Source organism: Heloderma suspectum, chromosome 5, assembly GCF_057233095.1.
Source record: "Heloderma suspectum isolate Gila_16-S chromosome 5, 16-S_ref, whole genome shotgun sequence".
Taxonomy (NCBI): Eukaryota; Metazoa; Chordata; class Lepidosauria; order Squamata; family Helodermatidae; genus Heloderma; species Heloderma suspectum.
In genome coordinates this window covers 122,467,423-122,484,987 of record NC_139462.1, presented here as the reverse complement: position 1 = coordinate 122,484,987, position 17,565 = coordinate 122,467,423, and the positions used below count along the sequence as shown (strand labels likewise).

Sequence of the window (17,565 nt, the reverse complement as noted above, 5' to 3'; positions counted from 1 at the left end):
TCCACTTCCTATATGTGTTCTTTTTTGTTTTCAGGTCATCTCTAAGCTTTTTGTGAAGCCACATTGGCTTCTTCTGTTGTCTTCCACGTTTTCTTCTTGTTGGAATTGTTTGTAATTGTGCCTTGAGCATTTTTTTTTTTTAAAGCTTCCACCCATCTTGGACTCCTTTTCTCGTCAGAGTCGCTTGCAATGGGACCTTACTGATCATTGTTCTGAGTTTATTAAAATCAGCTTTCCTAAAATCCAGGGTACGCGTTTGGCTACACTCGGCTTTTGCTTCCTTTAGAACCAAGAACTCAAGTATAACATGGTCATTTTCCCCCAGAGTTCCTGTAACTGCTACTTTACCCACTAAGTCATCTCTGTTGGTTAGGATCAAGTCAAGGATAGCCAGTCCTCTAGTTCCTTCCTCTACTTTCTGTAGGAGGAAGTGATCCACCACATAAGTCAGGAATTTCCGGGAGGGGCCATGTTTTGCAGAATTTGTCTCCCAACGAATATTGGGGAAATTGAACTCCCCCATCATTACTACATCATGCTTCCTTGAAACATTGGCTATTTGCTTTTCAAAAGTTTCATCCTCATCTTCTCCTTGATTGGGTGGCTGGTAGTAGACTCCGACCACCATGTTCCTTTTATTCTTTGCTCCATTTATTTTGATCCAGATGCTCTCAATGGGGCTACCAAGCTCACCCTCCTGTATTTCTGTGCAGAGATATGTATTTTTCACATATAGTGCAACTCCTCCTGCCTTTCTGTTCCTCCTTTTTGAACAAGTTATATCCTTCAATTGCTGTATTCCAGTCATGAGAGTCATCCCACTAACTCTCAGATACACTGAGGGTTCAGGTTGGAGTGGGTTCAGAGGAGGGCAGCAAAGATGATCAGGGGACTGGAAACAAAGCCCCATGAGGAGAGACTGAAACACCTGGGCATGTTTAGCCTTGAGAAGAGAAGACTGAGGGGAGATAGGATAGCGCTCTTCAAGTACTTGAAAGGTTGTCACAGAGAGGAAGGCCAGCATCTCTTCTCGATCATCCCAGAGTGCAGGACACAGAATAATGGGCTCAAGTTACAGGAAGCCAGATTCCGGCTGAACATCAGGAAAAACTTCCTGACTGTTAGAGCAATATGACAATGGAACCAATTCCCTAGGGAGGTAGCGGGCTCTCCCACACTGGAGGCCTTCAAGCCGAGGCTGGACAGCCATCTGTCAGGGATGCTCTGATTTGGATTCCTGCATTGAGCAGGGAGTTGGACTCGATGGCCTTGTAGGCCGCTTCCAACCCTACCATTCTACACCTATCAAGTCATAATTTCCCTCTTGTATTAAGAGTTCAAGTTAATTCTGTTTGTTTCCCATATTCAGGGCATTAGTATATAGACATCGAAGACTATGTGCTTCATGGTCTGGCTTTCTTCCTACATGTTTCTGAAGACTATTATTGGGCATTATTAGAGCTGTTCTCTCGGTTGCGGTGCATGAGCCTTCATCCGTTGTTACCCCCAACTTTACATCTCCCTTCCCCTTAGGATTCAGTTTAAAGCCCTCCTGATGAAGTTCTTCTTGCTGTGGCCAAACACATTCTTCCCAGCCCTTGTGAGGTGCAACCCATCCCTTGCCAACAGCCCATCTTCCAGGAAGTATAGCCCATGGTCCCAGAATCCAAATCTCTTGTGCCGGGACCACCTTCATAGCCAGTCATTCACCGGGAGTTTTTTTCTTTTCCTTTCTATCTGTCAGGATGCGCCGTAGCTGCCTCTTACAGTCTACTCCAATAGCCAACTCAAGACACAGACAAAAGGATTCTTTTGAAGGCTTTAATCCTTTTACAACGTAATGACTCTTTCAGATGCTAATCACCAGCGACTAAGCAAGGAACAGCACTGGGGAAAGATAGCAGAGTAGCCTATGCTCCAGTTTAGGCAGTTGGCCCCCGTTTGAAGGAGAATCACGGGAAGACCCTGAACTTATGGGCTGTCAGGGTGGACACTGAGCCCATAGAATCCCAGAGTAGTTCTAATTTGGAGGAAGAGCAGTCGCTCCTGGGAGAGGAGCGCGCCCCTTTTTCCCAGGGCCCGCAGCTGACAGAGATTCCTCCCACCAACATTCCTAGATTAGAAAGCAGTCCAGGGAGTGACCCAGCACCGATAGCAGACTGGTTGGATGCGCGGCGCAGACACAGAGAGCGGCGCCAAATGGAGAGCGTGGAAAGGAGGCGTAGCGCCCGGTTGGCGCTCAAAGAACGGTTGCGCCCAGAGGATCCAAGGGAAAAGGGGAGGGATTCTCCCTAGTCCTTATATTCAGGGGTCTTCCAGTAATTGCCTTTCAAACGGGGACCAACTGTTCCAGCTTAGGGCATAGGGATGCTGCTGCTCAGATCTAGTTGCTACCTGTAGAGTTGTAAGTTGTAAAAGAAAAATAAAGCTTTAAAAAGAATCCCTTTGTCTGCGTCTGGACTTGGCTACTAGATTAGACTGAGAGAGCCCTCCAAAGAGCCCTTGACATGGGCTAGGGAGAGATCCTCCCTCTTTCCCTTGGGTTCTCGGGACGCGACCATTGCTTGCGCGCCAAACGGGCGCTACGCCTCCTTTCCGCACCCTTCATCGCTCGTCGCTCCCTGCATCTGCGTCGAGCATCTAGCAAGCCCCCCTCTTGCACTCTGTCACTGCCAGGGTCACTATCTATCCCAGGAATGCTGGCAGGAGGAATCTCTGCCCACTGCTGTGCCTGTGAGAGATGAGCACGCTCCTCTCCCACGGATTGCTGTTCCTCCTCAGAATCAGAACTGCTCTGGGGTTCTATCGGCTCAGTTTCCACCCTGACACTATCCCTCTTCTAACTACTGGAAGGATGGATGAGAAAACTATCTGTGCCCCAAAGTTCTTGAGTTTCCTTCCCAAAGCTTCAAAGTCTGACGTGATCTCTTCGTAGCTCCGCTTGGCGGTATCATTTGTTCCCACATGGATGAGAAGAAAGGGATACCTGTCAGTGGGCTTTATGAGTGCAGGCAACCTTTCAGACTCTAATCCGTCCTCCCGGGAGACAACAAACCTGGCAAGTCCACGGGTCTTCGCAACATACTTGGGGTTTGATCCCTCGCAGCAAGGAGTCTCCCACTGCTACTACTCTTCTCTTCTTGTTGTTGTAAGCCTTGGTTTCATCGCCTCTGCTTGACAGACCTTCAGCCTCTTGCTCACTCTCATGCAGGTTCCCCTGTAATTCTTCCTCTTCAGGCTGTTCTCCAGTCTCATCCTCAAGTACCTGGAATCGGTTCCATAGCTCCATTGCTTCCATTGGTGCAGAGTGGCATCTAGTTCTTCTTCTCCTAACTGTCACTCTTTTCCAAGGAGTATCCTCTACTCCGTTTTTCTTCACCTCAGCATTTCCCACTTCTGCCTCAGCTTGCTGTTGCTCTTCAAGCTTCTGGTCTTCACTTTGCTGCTGTAGTTCCACTATTCTGTCCAAGAACTCTTTGTGTTCTCTTATTCCCTGGAGGGTCGACAGTCGCCACTCCAGTCCTCTTACTTTTTCTTCCAGCAGCGTGATCAACTTGCACTTGTTGCATGTGTAGGCCATGTTGTTCTCAGGCAAGAAAACAAACATTGCACACACCTTGCAGGTCACCACCACTGGAGAGTCTTGTCCTTCCATAGCCTCTTTTCCCTTTTTGTGTCTAGCTTTCTCATTGTTCTAGAATGTGCCTGATCCCCTACTCACTAGAGGTTAAAAGCAGAGTCCCACTCTTTGCCTCTGTCTCCCTTGTCTCCTTTGTCTCTTCTATCACTGCAACTCCCCTGGCCAACTCCTGTTTGCTCCCCCTGTTTGCTCACTCTGGTCGCTCGCTCTCTGGGAGCTTGCTTGCTTCTGTAGTCCCTGGACCAGCTGGAGCAGCTTCCTCTGCTCTTCTCAGCTGGGAGGCGGGAAATTGCTTATTTGTAATAAGCACCCAAAATAGGACAAGCTTGTAAATCAAAATAAATGCAGAGATTGTATTTCTTGCTATATTTCAGTTAGGCATTAGCAATGGGTCCAAAGTATAAAGGTGGAAAGCCTTATCAAGGCATAGAAAACAAGGCCATACTTTGCTAATTAACTGAAGGGAGGATGGGCCTCTCTTCACCATGAGACTGGCTTTATGTTTCGCTAAAGAAACTTAGTTATTATGCACACAAGGAAGACACAAACTCCTTGCTCATTAGCCCTGCTAATGGAGAAAAGGGGGGAATTGTTCATCCTTCAGAATATCCTCTCCCATCTGGTCTGATGGTGGGGACAGTTGAAGATTAACTCAATGGGATATATCCCAGTCTTCCATGCTGGCCTTTCCAGGCAACTGGGAAACGAGGTATCAGCTTAGCTTCCTAGGAACTTGCTGATTGTGTTTTCTCTATTTTTTTCCTTTTAGATTTTTCTCTGGTTCCTTTCCCCTTCACAACACTGGTAACGGGCCATGGGGAGGGGATTGCACAGTGGGCATACTGCCTACTGAATGTTAGTTTCTAGGGGCAGAGAGGATCCGCTTCTTCCACATCCTTACCTGACCTTTCTCTTTGTTCTTTGCCTTCATTCCTGTGTTCCTTCCTCTATGCTGGGCTGGAGCAGTGAAGTAAGAGAGAAAGTGTCTCCATGCTTGCCATCAGTGAATTTTTCTAGGCACTGCTCTGGCACAGCTCACTTGTAGTGGGGCCTGAGAATCCGATCCCTCTCTTCCCACATAAACTCAACTCTGAAGTACTAGAGAGATCCAGGAAAACATGCATCACTCAGTTCCTTTTTCTGTCAGGAGGGGCCAGCATACAGTGAGCTCATCCAGCCATTTCCAAAGTGACACTGGCAGACCAAGGTTTCTGCAATGTAGGTCAGGTACCACTTACCCCAGATTATAGTCCAGGGGCTCCGGTGTGCACAGTGGTTGGCTCTTGTGAATCTGAGACATAAGTCCTGATGCAGGCACAGCTCAGTGAAGTTCAGATTGTTCAGATTTCCTTCTGGCAGGCCACTCCTGCTCGTTGTACATGCCTTAAATGCACAGGTCCAGATCCTTTAGTAAGACAAGCTTTTAGGTTGCCAGTCTTCTCTCCTAATAACTATAGAAAGGGCAGGATCCCACATCTCCACAAAAGCACCATGCAAGATTAAATACAGGCAGAAAAATAGTGCCTTAAATTATTCTGTGATATCTGAGGATTTATCTTAGGTTGTGAGTCAGCTCTCTGTGGAGAAAAGTCAAGAGGTGTGAATAGTACAACATTACTTCTTCAGGCTGCTCTCCAATGCCACATTTACAAGTCAATGACACCAAACTACTTGAAGGTTCCTTGGCTGCCAAATGCAAGTGGGTTAGTTTGGTTTTCAGGTCCTCTTCTCCTTCCTTCCTTCCCCCATTTTGTTGGTGGCCTTCCCAGGGTTGTTTTTTTTAAATAAATATGTCAAAACTGGTTAGAACCAGCAAGGATTAAGCACTTTCCCCCACCCCCGTGTTTCCTAAGAAGGTTTTATGCCCTTCCTCAGGGGTTCATGGTCATGCTGACAGTTTCAGTTTTGGATGTTGCTGAGTGATCCTCCTCCTCCTCCACCTCCAGTGGTCAGAGAAGGTTTTCTCAAAGATGCTAATGATGAGAACCGACACAGCACTCAGAGGTTTTCAGTCATCTTCCTTCACCCTTCTAAGTTTCAGCCACTAACTCCCCATTTGCCCAGGCTCTTTGTTTGTGGACAAGGTGGCCTTGCATTTCTGGCCAATCTGAACCTTCTCAAGGATAGCTTGTGGAAGGCTCTCTTCTGCAGATTTATCCCAGGATGCCATGAAGTTTGAAGCACAAGCCCAGACCTCCTACATGGTAGTGAGACATAACAAATTAGGAACATAGGAAGCTACTTTACAGTGAATCAGACCACTAGTCCATCTAGCCCAGTATTGATTCTCCATGGTTTCAAGGAGGATTCTTTCCTATCCCTATCTGGAGATATCGGGGATTGAATCTGGGACCTTCTGAATGCAAAGCGTGTGCTCTACCACATAGCTGTGGCCCCTCCCATACTAGCTCTAAGATGTAGATCTGAACTCCAGGACCAAGATAGCAGAATCTAAATTCCCTGAAGGCAGGTTCAGTTCATGGGTCCAGGAAACAGTTTTGGAAGGATATGCACTAGAATTCTGCAAGGTATCATGGGACAAATTCATATGGGGATCTGGTCACTGTTCCAGTTATCTTGGTGTAGGGGCTATCCCCCCAGTCTCTGAAATCTTCAGGGGTATTCTCAATCTTTACTTTTGTAAAGAAGGATGGGAATTACTCTGGATCTCAAGTGATTAAATTGCTTTTTCAGGAAGAAAAAATGCACATAGAAACTGGATAAGAAAGCTAGGATATAAGAAAGCTAGAGGGAGTTTCCTATCTTCTTTATATCTTACCAAGGCCTACCGACATATTCCTGTTTGGAACAGCCACCAACATTTCCTGAGTTTTCTTCTAACAGCTCTTAATTCCAGCTCACCAACCCTACCCCTTGGCCTCCCAGCTAGCATTGGGGGCCCATTTCTGAATTTGGGGAGTGACCGTATTTCTATACCTGAGTGGCATCTTAGTTTGTTCACTATCCTGTTCACAGGAACAGATGGATGTGACAATGACCTTAGAGTGTCTCAGCCATCACGGATTCCTAATAAACAGAGAGAAGAGCTGTGTCACATTCTGTCAAGTGTCTGGGAGTCCTGAAACGTCTACAAGGATTGTCGTTCCTCTCAGAGGAATGGCAGGACAGATTTATCATCCTAATTTCCTACTGACTGAAGAATCCATGCACAGGAGTGATAACCTTGGTTCAGTACCTGGGGATGATGGTGTCTTGCTTGGACACAGTGAGCTAGACCATAATATACTGCAAACTGTTTTGTTTTGTTTTTGGCAGTTCCAGGATGCGAGGCAGGAGAGTCTCCATTACTTTATTTACTACATTTATAAATTGTCTTTCCCTCATTTGGGGTAGTCTGGAGTTTAAAATAATGGCTTTTACCATCTAGGAGACATACTAGGGATAGGAAAACTGGAATATCATTGTATAAAAGAGTTTTGAATGGAGGAGCCAAATGATGGTTAGTCCTGGCCAGGCTGATGAAGGGGAACTTTTTACCTCACTCCTCCCTCTGAGGCATCGTTCCAGATATGTACAAGCCCTTTCTTTCTCATTTGGACCCACCAAGACACGTTCTGCAGGAGCATGCCATTGAGAGTACCTTGGAGGGTTGTAACTGATGACAATCTTCCAGGATGGGTCTTATTGTTTAGAAGCTCTAGCTCTAGCTTAGCATGTGGTCCACACAGAGAGAAGAAGGAGCATAAACTGGCATAAACTCTTGAGTCATCCATATTGCACTGTTGGACTTCTTGGACCCAATAAGAGATAAGCATTTCACTCCTCACTGCAATACCATAGCAAAGACATACATTAATATTTGAGCTAGATCATTCTCCCTTCACAAAGCGTTCATGTCTTGGGAAGAACAGAATCTGCTACCCTGAAGGTGAAATAGCCAGGATTTACAATTCAGTGGCAGATGGGCTTGGTTGGCAAACAATGGATCAGGCAGAGGAGTTCTTCCATGAACAAGTACTCCAGCAGTTAATCTCAAATATCAGTTAATCTCTGATTATGGACCTCTGTGAAAACCAGGTGAACACGAAGACAAATATTTTTGCCCACTTTCTAAAAATGGAAGCAGAGGGGGCTGTGGTGCTTTCCCAGTTCTATCTTCATGCCAAACCATATCTTCTTCTGCTGGTGATCTTCTTCTTCTGGTGGTCTTCTTCCTCTGCTGTTGGTTGTACAGAAAATCTGAGATCAGAGGGCTTAAGTTCTACTGAAAACACCTTACTGGCCTGGATGTCCATGGTTCACAGATGTGGTAAATGTTTGTTCCTCAAAAATTTTGGCAACTCACTACGCCCTTATCTGGACAGAGATAGCCTAGCTACAGTTATCCATGCTCTGATAACTTCTCGTCTGGATTACTGCAATGCGTTATACGTGGGGCTGCCTTTGAAAACGGTCCGGAAACTTCAGCTGGTCCAAAATAGGGCAGCAAGATTGTTAACAGGGACTGGCCTGCAAGCTCATATTATGCCAGTACTTTTCCAGCTGCACTGGCTGCCAGTCCATTTCCGGGCCCAATTCAAAGTGCTGGTGTTAACATTCAAAGCCCTTAACAGCTTGGGGCCAGGTTACCTGAAGGATCGCCTCCTCCCATATGTGCCTGCCCGGACCTTAAGATCATCATCAGCGGCCCTTCTCCGTGAGCCCCTGCCAAAGGAAGTGAGGCAGGTGGCTACTAGGAGGAGGGCTTTTTCTGTTGTGGCACCCCGGCTCTGGAATGAGCTCCCTAGTGAGGTTCGCCTGCGCCTACATTGTATTCCTTTCGGCGCCAGGTGAAGACCTTTTTATTTTCCCAGGCATTTTAGCATTTTAGCTTTCTAAATTTTTATCTTTGCTGTTTTAAATCTGTATTTTAAACTCCTGCACCACTGCTAGGTTTTATTGTGGTTGTATTGTTATATTGTGGTTTTAATGTTCTATATATTTTAAATTGTTTTTTTGTGTGTTGTTTGGTTTTAATTTTTGTGAACCGCCCAGAGAGCTTCGGCTATTGGGCGGTATAGAAATGAAATAAATAAATAAACTCCCCAGAAGATCAGATTTGCTGAATCAGGGTGCCCTTTGCCCTCCTAAGTCAGATCTATTGTATCTGATAGCCTGGAAACTGAACACCAATGCTTAGCCTCCATGGGGTACATGCATAAGTCTTGGACATGCCGGCGTGTATAAGGAGACAGCCATTTTCGAGGTTATATAATGCTACATTCCATTAAATGTGAAGAGTAAAAAAAATACTGAATGTGAGCAATATCCTAGAGTTCCTTTAGGATAAAGTCTGAATAAAGACAACTCCTGGTTATTATGGTATCTGGCCAGAAGAAACTGCAGGGGATCATGGAACAATAATTGCAGGATGCTTCTATTTCTGTCATGTTCTGGAGTAATTGTCCTTTGGATGAGATTTGCAGGGCACCCTTATGGGTATATATGCTTAAGATACATTGCAAGGTAGAAACGTTTGCATCTGCACATGCTGCATTTGGTAGGGGAGTTCTACAGAGGGTTCATCCCTACTAAGGACTCCTGATCCAGAATGCAGATAGATACCGCTGTTCTATATCTCCATAGGTAAAGAATACCTTCCTGTCTCCATAGGGGAAAGGGAATTTGTAAACCACTGAATTCCAGTTTTTAAGGGAGGCAGGTGGGCATTCTACCCACTCCCTTCTGCTCAAGATTTGTCCTTCTCAATGATAGGCACATGGGAAAGTAGGTCGTCTGGAATTTCTCTGTAGTTCAGCCTCCCACAACATGGTGCCCTCCAGATATTTTGAACTACAACTCGCAGAATTCCTGACCATTGGCCATGCTGGCTGGGGCTGATGGGAGTTGAAATCCAAAACCTCTGGAGGGCACCAGCTTGGAGAAGGCTGCTCTGGTTAATTTCTATTTGTGTTGTTTCTTGTGACTTTTTCACTCTCTTTTCTGCCACATTTGTGTATTAGTTGCTTTTTGCTTTACCTCCTGTTGGGAATTTAGCATTCCTGCTTTTGTCCAGTCCATTGTGGGAAATTGGGAGCTCTCCCATGAAGGAGTTAACCATCAGCTGACCCTGCCTCCTGACTATGTGGGAGGGGGATATAGAGTGCCCTCCTGTTTCCCACAAGGACATGAATTGCTAGTAAAAATTTTTACCTTTTCTATAACTGGGCAGCAGGCTAAAGCTAAAGATGATCCCTCTGGCATTTGGAGATTCTAGAAGACATTCAGAGAGCAACATCAAGCTAAAGCACACATTATGTTGGTAGGGAAGGACCAGACCAGATCTTCATCTTTTTGATCAGGATTAGTTGAATGGTGCTTGGTGAACCTTCACCCACCAGAGCTGAGCATGTGACTGAATTCTTCACTGGCCCTCAGGAGACTGTGCTCAGCAGTGATGGGTTCTTCTGTTGTAAAGCTAACTCACAGGTTCATCTCTGTCCAGTTGCAGTGCAGCTTCATTGGTTAGTATAACGCACAGCAGTGAGGTGGAAAGAATGCCTCAGTACACACTGCTTGTTTTGTGCAATTATAATGAAAAAGGGGGCTTGTCATTCTGAGGTAATTGTTAATTTACCCCAAATGGGTATTAAAGAACAAGGCTGCTGGATGTTTCATTTTTTAGTTTAGCATGAACTATATACTGTGTTACATTTGTTGTGCATTACTATTTGCATCTCCTTTTGTGGAAATTGATTTCATAATTCAACTTCCAGTGTTTCCCTACTGGGTTCTACAGAAGAGTCTCAAAAGAGTAGCGCTACTGGAATGGCTGGTTTGGTTCTGTCCCTTCTTTCATCAGCTTGGTTCCCACTGGATCTGTCTGCCCATCAAGATGCTTTGATACTGGCTGGAAACCTGCTTGCAGGTAAGAGAAAAGTTCAATATTTATCATTTAATGTTAATCAGCAGTTTTATTGCTACCACTACGATTTTATATCTGTTTTATCTCTCTCTTATGCTTCCCCTCATTCTGTGCACTGGTGACATCTCATTTAGATTGTTTCCTTGAAGACTGTTTGGAAACCACAGAATGTGCTACACTATTCTGTAATAGTTATGTTTTTATTGTATGTTAATGTGTTTATTATTTTATGGAGCAATCATATGGGCCCTAGACAGAGTCAGATTCCTGGATCCAAGGTTGGAGCCAGCACTCTGACTACGGATCCAGGAATCCCGCTCCCCTCCCCCTCACAGCCAGCACGGAGAGAACTACACCGGGTGCCTCTCCAAGGTTGTAAAGGCAACCTTGGAGAGGGAGTAAAAAGGGCATGCCAGTGGGTGGGCAGGGGACTGGGGAAGCTGGGATATGATGTATTCCAGGGCCTCCCCAGCCTCCTTTCCTCCTGTTCTGATGCACCCCAGGTAGACAGGCGAAGAAGCCTGTGTAGCCAAAATACAGAGCGGGAGGAGCATGGAGGCAAAGATCACCGCCACCACTCCTCCCACTCTGCGTCAGATGCCTGTAAGCCTCCAAGTTTGGGGGCTTATGGGCATCACCATAGGATTGCATCCTTAATCTATTTAGATTGTTTTTGTAAGCTATTGAGTGCCATTTTTTGTTAGAAAGGCGGGGTATAAATCAGATCAATCAAAATTTTGTGAACCGCCCAGAGAGCTTCGGCTATTGGGCGGTATAGAAATGAAATGAAATGAATGAATGAATAAATAAATAAATAAATAAATAAAATATAGCAGCATGATTATTAACTAGGACCTGATGTATGGAAGGTATCATCCCAATTTTGCAACAGTTATACTGGCTACCTGTCCATTTCCAAGCACAACTGAGTGTTGGTTTTAATCTATAAAGTGATAAATGACTTGGGACCAGGATACCTAAACAACTGCCTGCTGCTTTATGATGTGGCTCAGTCATTGAAATCAGCCTTGGAAGCCCTGCCTTGTCTCCCACCATTTGAAGCATGATGTGTGGTAACCAGAGACCGGGCCTTTTCAGTTGTGGCACTCCACCTTTGGAGCTCCGTTCCCGGAAAGGCTCACCTCGTGTTGTCCTTATTTCCTTTTTGGCACCAGGTGATAACATCTTTATTCACTCAGGCCTTTTAGATTGAATCTGTTAGTTTTTTAAGCTGTTGGTTATTATGTTTTATGACTCTTCAAAATGCTATGCTTTATCTTGATTTTACATATTCTGTTTTTTATTGTAAGCTTAGCTGAGAGCCACAGCTGATAATATAAATAAATAATTGTTCACTTCTCGTGCTTACTCCCTTCTATAGCCTCTTGTTCAGTGTTCCTTCCAGTCTCTTGATCTGTGTTTTCTTAGCATTTTCTGAAAGTAGCTAGACAACTTGATATAAAGGCTGTTCTACTACCTATTTTGCCCTCGTCATTAACAATTAACTGATCAGTCTCAGATTTAAAACATGGATTTTAAATCCGATTTTCATTGCAGTTGCTCCCTGTGCTTTTCTGAGTCCTAATTGTTCAATATTAGCAGCAGGAAAATGCCTCTCCCCACCTTTAAATTATACTGCTGAAATGGAGAGAGCTTGGAATACCCAGGAGTTGCTTTTTGTGTGGAATTACCATTTAGTTCTGATACTCAAAACAAGTTCCTAGTCTCAGAATTCTTTAATCCTTCTTCATAGTTGCTTTGTATCACACACATGGGTTCTGCACCTGCGCAGAGCCTTTGGTGGAACCTTCTAGAGCTGAGACTTTCAAGCAGGAAGCCTGCCCTACCTCCCCTCCTGCACATGCCTAGGGGGTGGCGCTCCTGCCTTTCCCATCAGTTTCTCTTCGACTACCATAATAGCAGCAGCATCGAGAGCTTTTGTCTGTCTAAATCGCTAGCTCTCCTAGCAATTGAGCTGAGCTTCTTGTTTTCTGTCCTAGTCTTTTCTTTCTATCTTTCCTTTTGTTCTTTCTACACAGTTTAGCTTTTCCCTTTTTCACAGCATATTACTGCCTTTGCGGCCCTCTTCAGCAGCCTATGGCCCTTTGGGCCTCATTCCATAAGTGTGCAGACTGTGGCAGCAAACTACTGCCAACAGATGGTCACAACCTCTGCCTGTTCTGCCTGGGTAAAATCCTGTGCACACTACCAAAGATTTACCATAGAAGCACGATGAAACTGCTCTTCCTGCCTTTGTGCAGTACTATAGGAATGCACCCTACAAGCAGCAGACTGAGTTAAGCAGTCCAGCTCCCACCCACCCCAGAGTGGTTTTACATAGCCCCTTAGTATAGCTTTGGCTTCACCATCAGCGTCGGTACTGTCCTTGTTGGTTGTATCCCAACCATAGGTTCCAGCTAGTGTTACAGCTCCATCTGGAATACCACTGATGCCTAATCCTCAAGATCTAACATCGGGCTGGTCTAACCCGTGGAAGACTAAGTCCAAACATCCTACATCTGATAACCCAGCCCCTGAACCAAAAAAGAAAAAGAAGTGAAACCCAATGGCAAGAGATTCATGGTTTCCTACACCCATGCCATCTCCTCTGTCACAAGATGACTCTGCTGTTCCTTGACAGGAGCCACTACAGCTACCACCACAGCTCCTGATTTCACCTATCTCCATTGTACAAAATCCTTCACAGATCACTCCTGTGGCATCAGATGACATCCACGTACTTGGCTCTACATTGGAAGGAGAGATAAGAGACTCCTCGCTCCCACCTGTCATCATCATCATCATCATTTACATTTCTATACTGCCCCATAGCCAAAGCTCTCTTGGTGGTTTACAAAAATAAAAAACACTTTAAAAATACAGTATACCAAGTTTAAAAACCCATTTACATAAAAAACGCAACAGACAAGACACATTTTCTAAGAACAACTTTAAGCAATCAACCAGAAAACAAATCCAGGACCTGATTAAACTCATCGTATGCTCCAGATCCCTGAGAAAAGAGATAGGTCTTAACCTGGCACCAAAAAGATAACAATGTTGGTGCCAGGTGGGCTTCATTGGAGAGATCATTCCACAGTTGGAGGGCCACCACTGAGAAGGCCCTCTCCCTTGTTGCCACCTTCCAAGCCTCCCTCAGAGAAGGCACCCAGAGGCCCTTGGATGCTGAGCGTAGAGTACATGTAGGTTCATGTCAGCAGAGGTGCTCCATCAGGTATTGCAGTCCCGAGACTATAGGGACTGTTATATGTTAAAACTAGCACCTTGAATCGAGCTGAGAAGCATATAGGCAGCCAGTGCAAGTGGGCCAGAGTTGGTCTAATATGTTTGAACCTTCTAGTCCCTGTTATTAATCTGGCCACCACATTTTGCATGAACTGTCTTCTGAACTATCTTCAAAGGCAGCCCCACATAAACTCATTGCAGTAATCTTAACTTGAAGGGTACCAGAGCATAGACATCTGAAGCCAGCTTATTCCTGCCCAGATAGGGGCATAGCTGGGCCACCAACTAAAGCTGGTAGAAGGCACTCTGTGCCACTGAGGCCACCTGAACTTCAAGTGACAAAGATGGCTCCAGAACAACCCCAAAGCTACAAACCTGCTCCTTCAGGGGGAGTGTAAGCCCATCCAGAACATGTTGAGCACCTTCCATCAGGTCAGAAGAACCACCTACTAGCAGCATCTCGGTCATGTCTGGATCGAGCTTCAGTTTATTAGAGCCAGACTCCAGAAGAGATTTGCCCGACTCATACTACTTGAGACTCTCTGAAAATATCTTCAGACAAGAGAGGGTGGGGATTCTTCTGGTGACAGCCTTTTTACAGTAGATTCAGGGTGGAAACTGAGCCCATAGAACCCCAAAGCAGTTCTGATTCTGAGGAGGAACAGCAATCCGTGGGAGAGGAGCCTGCTCATCCCTCACAAGCACAGCAGCTGGCATAGATTCCTCCTGCTAGCATTCCTGGGATAGATAGTGACCCTGGCAGTGAGAGAGTGCGGGAGGGGGGCTTGCTAGATGCTCGACGCAGACGCAGGGAGCGACGAGCGCTGAAGGGCGCGGAAAGGAGGTGTAGTGCCCAATTGGCGCTCAAGCAACGGTCGCGTCCCGTGGAGAAAGGGAAAGAGGGAGGAACTCTCCCTAGCCCATAAGTTCAGGGTCTTCCTGTGATTCTCCTTCAGACGGGGACCAACTGCCTAACCCGGAGCATAGGCTACTCTGCTTTTCCTTGCATAGTCGCTGGTGATTAGCATCTGAAAGAGTCATTAAGTTGTAAAAGGATTAAAGCCGTGAAAAGAATCCTTTTGTCTGTGTCTTGAGTTGGCTATTGGAGTAGACTGAAAGAGGCCGCTAGGGCGCTCCTGACAGTAGATAGTAGTCCCTACCACTTGGACACTGCCTGTTCTTCAGGCCAGAGCTATTTCTCCTCCAGTATCTGACCCACCATAACCACAAAGGGACTGCTAGATCCCCAATGCAATTGGAATCAGACTCCAGCAACTACCAGTTGGACACATGTGAAGTGGAATCAGCCCCCCAGTCAACTTCTTCCCCAGACCAGGGAATGAAAGGCCATTCACCACCATCTCCAACAGAGGACAGTTGTACCAATACATCAGACAAATTTCATCTACTTATGATAAAGAGGGGGAAAAGGTTATAGTACTTTGTTGATTGCTAATAACAGTCAATGAGAGGCTTGAAGATTTGGATTTCTGATCTGGACTTGGGTTGAATTAGGTGACCTCAGGAGTGGGCTGAGCCCAAGCGAGCTCTTTTCTGGATTGCCAAATAGAGGTCTGAACCAGATACTGCGGTTAGAGCCTACCCTTACCATAAACACCTGAAGAGGGATAATTACTTTATGTAGTACATTATGTATTTGACTCTTCCACCCGAGTCCTGAGAGAGAGAAGGATAATTTTCTAGGATTAAGTGTAGATTCTCGATAGTGTGCTGGAGAGATATAGGTGACAAATGATGGTATGTTACTTTTATGTTATTCTTTTCTGCTGGGCCTTTCCCATCATAGGTGTCTGCTGTTTACCTATAGGGCTTTGTACATCTGTTTCTTTTTTACCTCAGGAGAGTAATGTAGTTTTAAGAATACTTCCTGTAAATCTTGCAGGTATATGTCGCATCCTAAAGGACTTGAGCAATACAGTTATATAATAGGGTTTGGCTATAGACAATAGATTGTATGGAACCGTCTGGATAATAGCTGGAAGTATACATAGCAATGAACTGGTTTCTAGTCTAAGGTCTTGGTGTTAATGTGCCCATTGCACAGTTGTATTGTAGTATCCAAAAAGTGGACCTGCTGCATGGAAGCTTAGGTCAATGGTGGAGTGGAAATCACTGAAATCCTGGTGGAGTTTCTGTTTCCCTTGATCTGGATGATGGAGTGGGATACATGAAGTTACTGTAGGAAACTAAGGGAAATCTGAGTAAATGTACAGAAAGAGAAAAATGATAGGACATTTGTAGCAACAATTAGGGTAAAGAACCAACGGAAGAGATATAATACTGGAAGGATACAAAATGGATGACATTTACTATCCAAGTATCTACTTGAATTTGACAGTATTCTGTTTCAAATTCTAAAAAAATCTTTAAAAAGCAAGTGGATACCTTGGGGGAACATAACAATAACTTTTACAGGACTATCTTGTGGAGGAAGGAATGTAAAAGTAAAAGAGAGCCAGTGTGGTGTAGTGGCAAGAGTGTTGGGCTAAGAGCTGGGAGATCCGGGTTCTAGTCCCCACTCGGCCATGGAAGCTCACTGGGTGACTTTGGGCCAGTCACAGACTCTCAGCCCAACCCACCTCACAGGGTTGTTGTTGTGAGGATAAAATGGAGAGGAGGAGGATAATGTAAGCCGCCTTGGGTTCCTTGCAAGAAGAAAAAAGGCGGGATATAAATGCAATGGGGCCGCGGTGGCTTAGTGGTTAAGATGCTGAACTGCAGACTGGAAGGTCGGCAGGTCAGCAGTTCGAGACCCGAGTGCTGCGTGACGGAGTGAGCTCCCGTCTTCAGTCCCAGCTTCTGCCAACGTAGCAGTTCGAAAGCAAGAAATTGCAAGTAGATAAATAGGTACTGCCTCGGAACAGCGTTCCGTGCACCTCGGTGTTCAGTCATGCTGGCCACATGACCATGGAAGCGTCTTTGGACAGCGCTGGCTCTTCGGCTTAGAAACGGGGATGAGCACCGCACCCTAGAGTCGGACACGACTGGTTGGGGACACCTTTACCTTTATAAATGCAATAAATAAATAAAAGTATACACCTACTACAGTAATGTTTTTAAATGTTTTTGATTTTACTTTATAATGAAAGGGTGCAACAACAGCATCAGATTCCACTGTTTTGATACTAACTTTATTGTGTCCATTATTCACAGCACCCCTTGTGTATAACAGAAGCGGAAAAGTCATTCCCCTCTGCTTTGAGATGATAGAGATTATGTAAATCTTCATTTAAAGTGCTTACTACCTGTTGTCGGCAGGAAGGATTAGATTCTGCCCTAGGAGTCTGAAAAGTCACATTTTTGTCCTGTAACTAAGGTCTTCTTGTAACTAAGCTGAAGTACATGTAACTGGAATAACTGCACATTCTTTCCATTTACCCCTGCCTCCCCTCCCCTGACCTCTGTTTTCCCTTGTGTCTAGAGATGTGAAGGCCCAGAAAAAAACTGGAAAAATTTGAGGGGAAACCATGTGTTTTTTTTTTGGTTTTCCCCCTCGAAGACCTTTCTCTCCCCCTCCCCCAATTGGAAAAATGCAACAGCTTTGCATTATGATTTTTTTTTTTTAGAATTTTAGACGAAGTATTTATATATCGTTGTTGTTGTTCAGTCGTTCAGTCGTGTCCGACTCTTCGTGACCCCATGGACCATAGCACGCCAGGCCTTCCTGTCCTGCGCTCTCTCCCAGAGTGTGCTCAAGTTCATATTCATTGCATCGGTGATGCTATCTAGCCATCTCATCCACTGCCGTCCCCTTCTCCTTTTGCCTTCAATCCTTCCCAGCATCAGGGTCTTT

At 45.3% G+C, this 17,565-nt stretch overlaps 1 protein-coding gene across 10 annotated transcripts in view; it reads left to right on the top strand.

The window, feature by feature from the left end:
* Positions 1-17,565, top strand: part of HTT (huntingtin) — a 381,175-nt gene that overhangs the window by 131,818 nt on the left and 231,792 nt on the right. For all 10 annotated transcript variants that reach the window (XM_084859889.1, XM_084859888.1, XM_084859886.1 and 7 more), the window contains one exon: positions 10,357-10,508. In XM_084859889.1, the coding sequence (XP_084716015.1) occupies positions 10,357-10,508 (152 nt within the window). The remainder of the gene's footprint in view (positions 1-10,356; positions 10,509-17,565) is intronic.